This window comes from Micropterus dolomieu, linkage group LG20, assembly GCF_021292245.1.
Source record: "Micropterus dolomieu isolate WLL.071019.BEF.003 ecotype Adirondacks linkage group LG20, ASM2129224v1, whole genome shotgun sequence".
NCBI lineage: Eukaryota > Metazoa > Chordata > Actinopteri > Centrarchiformes > Centrarchidae > Micropterus > Micropterus dolomieu.
Genome location: NC_060169.1, coordinates 30,913,656 through 30,921,004, shown reverse-complemented (window position 1 = coordinate 30,921,004; position 7,349 = coordinate 30,913,656). Strand labels below are relative to the sequence as shown.

The window sequence follows — 7,349 nt, the reverse complement described above, 5'->3', positions numbered from 1 at the left end:
TTGCCCTTACTATTTATCGCACAGTGAGGAACAGGCAGGTCCTGTGTTCTGATTTTTAAAGTTCAGTCGATAACACGCTCTTTATTTTTTTTTTTTTTGTTTTGTGTCAGGCCGAGAAACACGAATGTGTCTCTGGTCAGATGTATCAGGCCCAGCGTGGCGTCCGGCTGTCCAACCTCAGTCCAGGAAACTACTCGGTCAGAGTAAGAGCCACGTCACTGGCTGGCAACGGCTCCTGGACGCACTCTATGGATTTCTACGTGGCTGAACGTAAGACACACAATGTCATGCGTCAAACTCCTTTGTATCCTTACACGTATGTTCAGCACAGAAATGATGTTATCTGTAATAATCAAAGTGTTTGACCCAACAGGATATGAAAACGTCCTCTACGCTATGATCTTTGTTCCTCTCTCCATCATCTTCCTCATCTGCCTTTTAGTCACAATGCTGGTGGTCTTGAGCAGGAAAAGGTTTGTGTTTCAATGTACTGTGGTTATACAAGTAGAGCACAGCTATCGTTTCATTACAGTATACAATTGCATAAAACAGAAAATCATGTAGCAGAAACATAAAATACGTCTACCTAACCCGAGCAGACCAAAGAAACCAAATTAGGGAAACATGGAAGCCTGGGGAGGAACATTTTCTTCTTTCTTTCTTCTAGAATTAATGTTTCAACCCGCTGCTAATGGTTGGTGTGGTCACATTAAGAGCCACATTGAATCACAAACCACTCAGAACAACACACAAACCAAAGCAAAATGCTTCTACCAATATGTAGAAAAATAAAATGTATGGGGTTTTTTTTTCTATGTGATTTAAACACAGACAATGTAGTGATTTTGGAATGAAATTATGCAGGACATTAACAACTCCTGCCCTGCTGATGTTAGTTCTTTCAGGAGTAAAAATAAAAATTCTCTGCACATATTTTATCTTCAGGAGGCTTTCAAACAGAAATGGTTCAGTATTGCATTTTGCCAATATTCTTTGGAAGATCAAACTGATATGTATGTTTATAAACACTCAGACCCCAAAAGGATGCATGCATGTGGTGTGTGTGTGTGTGTGTGTGTGTGTGTGTGTGTGTGTGTCTGTAAACACTTTTGTTTTTGTTTCGGTCAGGAACAGTGACCGGCTTGGAAATGGAGTCCTCTACGCCTCAGTCAATCCAGAGTACTTCAGTGCCGCAGAAAGTGAGTGTAGTAGCGTGTGAGAAATGTAGTGTACAGTTTTGTTTCTGTTGAGAATAAGTGAAAACGTCTGTAACACATCTTTTCTTCTTTGCAGTGTATGTACCAGACGAGTGGGAGGTGGCACGGGAGAAGATCTCCCTGAGTCGTGAGCTGGGCCAGGGGTCCTTTGGCATGGTGTATGAGGGCTTGGCAAAGGGCGTGGTCAAAGATGAACCGGAGACCCGCGTTGCCATTAAGACGGTCAACGAGTCTGCCAGCATGAGGGAGAGAATAGAGTTTCTGAATGAAGCCTCTGTCATGAAGGAGTTCAACTGTCACCATGTGGTATGTACACACGCACACACGCACGCACACACGCGCACGCGCATTAAGATCACTCAGAGCAGCGGTGGGTTGCACTTTGTACACGTGCTTCCTAAAGCAAAGACAAGGTTGTCAGTCAGTTCTTGTGTCATGGTGATGTGGCGTGCTGTGTTTGGTGCAGGTCCGTCTCCTGGGAGTGGTTTCGCAGGGCCAGCCCACCCTGGTCATCATGGAGCTGATGACGCGAGGAGACCTGAAGAGTTACTTGCGCTCCCTCCGACCTAAAGAGGTATTGTCTGACTTATAACCTGTATTGGCTCCTTCCCACCAGGTCCCTGGATTTTTCCAGTGTAATTATCACAATTTAATTTTCGCAATAAATCATACACAACTACATAATATGGATACCCTCCAAAAAACAAACCCAACGTAAAAAGGAAACGCACAAACTCAATTACAACGTTCACTGTTAAAGGGCAGAATGAACCCCCCCGTTTTTCTTCTGAGAGCTTACACTCTCCCATCTCTCTCTGTCTGTCTGTCTCCAGCAACAGTGGTCAAGCCTGTCTCTCCCCCCTCTGAAGAAGATGCTTCAGATGGCCGGGCAGATCGCCGACGGCATGGCTTACCTCAACGCCAACAAGTTTGTCCACAGAGATCTGGCGGCCAGGAACTGCATGGTGGCCGAGGACTTCACTGTTAAGATAGGAGGTAAAGGGCTGTGATAAGGGTCAGAGGTCACTGTCAGCTGGGGAGTAGAAGTGGGAGGAAATTGGGAGCATGCTGACTGAGTGAAGATGTCTAATTATCATGTTACCGGACGACCAGATCATCATGGTAACCTTAATCCCAGGAAAGGGGACCCTCTGTGTGGCAGCGGTGTAGCTCTGTCAACATGTTTTCATCCCCAGATCCAGAGCAGACCTCCTCAGTGTGAATGTGATGCACGTAAATATCTTGTTACCAGATTTAATTCCAGAGAATAGGATCTAACCAACTATTGAATGTGTAACCTTGTTGAGTGTAAAAGCTCTAGATCATCATCTAAACAAGTATGGTAACATCGTTTTTAATATATTGTTATTTTAGAGTAATCTCTAAGGGATTATGGTTAATATAGTAATACATCTAGGCCCATAATGTCAGTAAAGAGCGCCCTCCTGTGGAATATAGGCCCACACATCACAGGAAGAAAACCCTTGGTTCATCTTTTTAAAACAGTTAGAGCCGTCTTTATCAAATGCTGTGGAGTGTTTTTTATAGTCGATGCTTCACTTTCTCCCTGTGTGTGTGCGCGCGTGCCTATGTTTGTATGTCTTTAGATTTCGGCATGACCAGAGACATCTATGAGACGGACTACTACCGCAAAGGTGGTAAGGGTTTGCTCCCTGTCCGCTGGATGTCACCCGAGTCTCTGAAGGACGGAGTCTTCACCACCACCTCAGATGTCTGGTAAGCAGACGCTCACAAACACAAACAGACACACACGGTGACCTCATTTTCCGCTATAACTGCCTCCAAACAAATGTGTTCAGGGCATGGTGGTGATAACGGAAGACACTTTGATTCAACCCCGTGTCTCTCTCCCTGTGTGTAGGTCATTCGGGGTTGTATTGTGGGAGATTGCCACACTGGCAGAACAGCCCTACCAAGGTCTGTCCAATGAGCAGGTGCTCCGTTTCGTCATGGAGGGAGGGCTGCTGGAGAAGCCACAGAACTGTCCTGACATGCTGTAAGACACCAACACACACATTTATATCATCAAGCCAACGTCTTCCTGTCCGCAAGGTGTTTCTCTTCTTTGCTAGTTAACTCCTAAGCAACTATAAGCAGCTCTAAAGGCACCTTCAGTATGCAGCCGTTGAGATTTCCTTACCACAGAGCTGATAGCATTCATGGCCCTTCTGTTTGACACTGTGTGCTCTTGTGTTCTCCACGATGTGTTTCTTCTTAATATGAAACAGCCAGAGTATAAATCCACATCAAAAGAGTTGTGAGCGTGGCAGACAAATTTGGCCACCAACCACAAAACATTGTGGAAGCATCAGATGGTGAAGTCATGAGGACAACAAATGTGAAGGCAAAGGGTTCTCAACGAGCACTTTTGCAGTGTGCTATTGTTGTGCAGTATGCATTGTTTTAAAGTGTGGAATGGTATATAATTGGTAGCTTAGCATTAAATTTTGACAGGTCTGTCAATGACCTGTAATTGCATACACACAATTTATTGTAAACAACTTATTCAGCCTTAAAGGCAAAAATGTCTGGACAAAAAACCAAACAATGTAACTACAGCAAGCAGCCGGTAAGCTTAGCTTAGCACAAAGACTGTACACAATCCAATCCAACTTTATTTCTAAAGCACATTTAAAAACAACCAGTTTGACCAAAGTGCTGTACATGGACTTGAATCAATAAATAGACAAAATACAACACAACAGCAACATTCAGCTCTCATCCCGGATTAAAAGCCAAGGAGTAAAAATGGGTTTTAAGTCGTGATTTAAAAACCGGAAGGCTGGGGGCCAGTCTCACATGGAGAGGCAATTCAGACTGAGAAAGCTTGATTTCCCTTTTCCCCCTGTTCTTGAGCCGTGTCTTAGGGACAACAAGAAGTGACTGGTTTGCGGACCTGAATGACCTTGAAGGAGCGTGCGGATTCAATAGATCATATAGGCTGGAGCTAGTCCATGAAGGGCTTCAAAAAACAAACAACAGAGTCTTAAAATCAGTCCTAAAATTAACTGGGAGCCAGTGAAGGGAGGCAAGAACAGGGTACACAAGGGTAAACAGCTAGCCTGGCTCTGTCCAAAGGTAACCTAATCTTCCTGCGGACACCTCTAAAGCTCACTAACTGTTATGTCATGTTTGTTTAATCTGTACAAAAACTGAAATGTAAAAATGTTTTGGGAGATGCTTGTATCTTTTGGACCGAGCCAGGCTCTAGCTGTTTCCGCTTTCTTGCAGTCTTTGTGCAAAGCTAACCAGCTGCTGGCTGTAGCTAGACGTTTAGTGACCTCCTCATCTTACACTCAGCAAGAAAGCTTCTTAGCTGTACTCCGACAATAAAAAGCTTGATGTAGAGCTCACTCTGCCAGCTGCTGGACGCTGGTGAAGTCAGCTCTGTGCTTCATAAACAAGAAGTTAGGGGGGTTACATACAGCCGTTTTAGCAACAGAAAGCAAACATTTGGCAAAAGTAAATATTGGCTTGGCGGTAGGAAGGCACAGTTCCTCAGGATAGAGTCATTACTACATGTTGATGCAGACTGAGCTAATCTGTGTGTGTGTGTGTGTGTGTGTGTGTGTGTAGGTTCGAGCTGATGCGAATGTGTTGGCAGTACAATCCTAAGATGCGTCCAGCCTTTGTGGAGATCATCAGCAGCATCAAAGATGAGCTGGACCCGTCTTTTAGAGAGAGTAGTTTCTTCTACAGCGCCGATAACAAGCCGGCCGAAGCTCCGCAGCTCCATCTGGACAAGGTGGACAACATGGATGATGTTCCTCTAGACCCCCCTTCTTCCACACAGACACAGCAAACCCCAGTCCCACAGCAGACCCCGACCTCCACGAGCTCAGAGGCTCCGCCCGCCCCCTCGCTAGCCCCAAGCTCCCCCTCTTCTCCCTGTATGTCTACCGCTGCCATGGACAAGCAGCCCACCGGGCAGCAGGCAGCCAATGGGCTGTCTGGGACAGCCCTTGCAGCAGGGCCAGGGCTCGGGACAGGCTCAGGCGTCGCAGTACGGCCGTCTCTGGACGAACTCCCGCCGTACGCGCACATGAATGGAGGACGCAAAAACGAACGTGCCATGCCTCTCCCGCAGTCCTCTGCCTGCTGATTGGACAGACACCCACCGGACTGCAAACCCTGCCGCCTGCTGCTCTGCAGAACCTGATGTCTGTGGGTGGCATCGCTCTCTGTCTCTCTCTATTTTCTTTTTTTTAAATCACATACAGCAAAACCATGTCCGCCAGCTGGGTGTGGCTGCTCAGAGACTCACAGGAAGGTGGAGTAAACTGTCACTAGGTCCATGTTCTGCTGTACCGCCACACACCTTTTTCATATTATTCTAGTTTTGCTTTCTACCAGCTGGCTGTCAGACGTGACACTGCCCTTGCTGCTGAGTGGGAAGACCAAAAAAAAACTGTTAAAGGTAAAAATCATTCGGGGGAGTTCTCGCTCTCTCTCTTTATGGCTGAAGATTATTTTATAAATTGTTGTTTGTTACTTTTTTGTATGTATTTCCAAACGGGAAGACAAAATGTGTAGGCCTTTATAAATGACCGCCGTTGTGGTCGCTTTTGGGCGGGCATTATGGTGAAACTGTTAAGCATATCTAATGAAAAAGCACTTAAAAGAGGTCAGGGTCTCCGTCGGTCTTTCAGTAGAGTTGTTGCTCAGCAGGCTGGGTGTCATTGTAATGCCAGGTCAACAGCCAATCCGCTGAAACAAACACACCAGAGGGAGAAAGGTCAAATCTTCGTTGCCAAAATTGTACACTTCAGTCTTGCCCTGTAATTCTCCAACACGTGGAATTGGAAATGGGAGCAAAAAAAGCACTTTGGTCTGCTACGACGCCATTCAAAATCTGTGATCAAAGGGATGTTACCGTCCCTATACACTGCTCCTCTATTGTGGTTGGAAATCTGCAGATACTGCACTCTTATCGAATTGAAATTGTGGACCTTGGTTCAGTTTATGAGTTTATCTGAAATTGAGCCACACCCTCTCACAAAGTGCTGTTCCGTTACGGTTTAAACGCCAAATCCAGTCAATAAATAAGCAAAAAAAAAAAAAAACATGAGGAGGGAAGAGCATAAAGAGGAAAACAAATATGAACACTATATCTATAACGTCTCTCAATTGGGGTTTGCTCCGAGTTCAGAGCAAGTTCCTTGTATACAAACAGGTATTTTTTTAGACAAGTCACTTAGTCGCCAACATTTACAACATCTGTACGTGGGCCGAGCATTTGTTTGTTTCACTTTTCTAACTTTTATACGGTTGGAGACATTCATCATGTACAGAAAGAAGCTGCTATTCTTTATTTCTCTTGTGGTTGTAATATAGTTAATATCTATATATATAAAAAGAGAAAAAAACTCCTTCAGGTTGGATCTAAAAACATTTCCACTACAGTCCATTTTTTAATGCTTGTAACTGTGTAAAATGTATATGAGCTGGTTTCGTTTCTGTGTTCGCGTAAAGGTACAACAGTTTGCCTTGTGTTTTGAAACACCGGTAACTTCCCCTCCCACCTGACTAGAGGACAGTGACGGTACCAATGACCTTCAACGTTCTCGTGTTCTCTCGGGATTCCTTGACCTCTGTCCTCTAGAGTATAAACTCATACTCAAAGGTCAGGCATCACTGCTGAGTCCCAACTAAATCTCAGGTCAAAGAGAAAAGATAAATCCTTTTCTACTTTATTTTATTTTTATTTTCCTTTTTTGTGCTGTCATACTTTGATACATCCAGCCTGGTGTGTGTCTGTGTGTTAACCTTTGTCTGATTCTGTGTCCCTCTGACACTGTATTTTTTTCATTTTCTTTGATCATTAGACAAGAGCAGTGTTTCTAACAACAATCTGAAACCAGAAGGGGGTTTTCCAGTTTTGGATGGGTCCTTGCACTTTTTATATGGAGCCCCAATACTGACAAAATGTAGTGAAAGGTTATCAGGCAAGTCAAAATATAAATGAATAGCAAAAAGAAATGTAAAGCTTTATACTTTTTTCTTTTTCTTTCTTATCAGTTGGTATAGAAAGACAAAAAGCTTTATTTTTTCCCCCAGTCACTTAAATAGACAAAAAATAAAATCCCATTGGTTCATTTGATTTTTCAGCCA

The 7,349-nt window shown here is 44.3% G+C and overlaps 1 protein-coding gene across 1 annotated transcript; it reads left to right on the top strand.

Moving 5' to 3' along the window:
• The first annotated feature begins 114 nt into the window (after positions 1-114).
• Positions 115-6,301, top strand: LOC123958682 (insulin-like growth factor 1 receptor). Its single transcript, XM_046032207.1, has 9 exons — positions 115-270; positions 374-473; positions 1,129-1,199; positions 1,294-1,523; positions 1,684-1,791; positions 2,051-2,213; positions 2,825-2,954; positions 3,100-3,234; positions 4,815-6,301. Exons 1-9 carry the CDS (start codon positions 141-143, stop codon positions 5,338-5,340), a joined length of 1,593 nt encoding a protein of 530 aa, XP_045888163.1. The 5' UTR covers positions 115-140; the 3' UTR covers positions 5,341-6,301.
• Positions 6,302-7,349: the final 1,048 nt, after the last annotated feature.

Coding starts and splice junctions, on each gene's coding strand:
- LOC123958682 (XM_046032207.1), top strand. CDS start 141: ATGTATCAGGCCCAGCGTGGCGTCCGGCTGTCCAACCTCAGTCCAGGA. Junction 474..1,128: donor GTGGTCTTGAGCAGGAAAAG/GTTTGTGTTTCA, acceptor TGTTTCGGTCAG/GAACAGTGACCGGCTTGGAA. Junction 3,235..4,814: donor CAGAACTGTCCTGACATGCT/GTAAGACACCAA, acceptor GTGTGTGTGTAG/GTTCGAGCTGATGCGAATGT.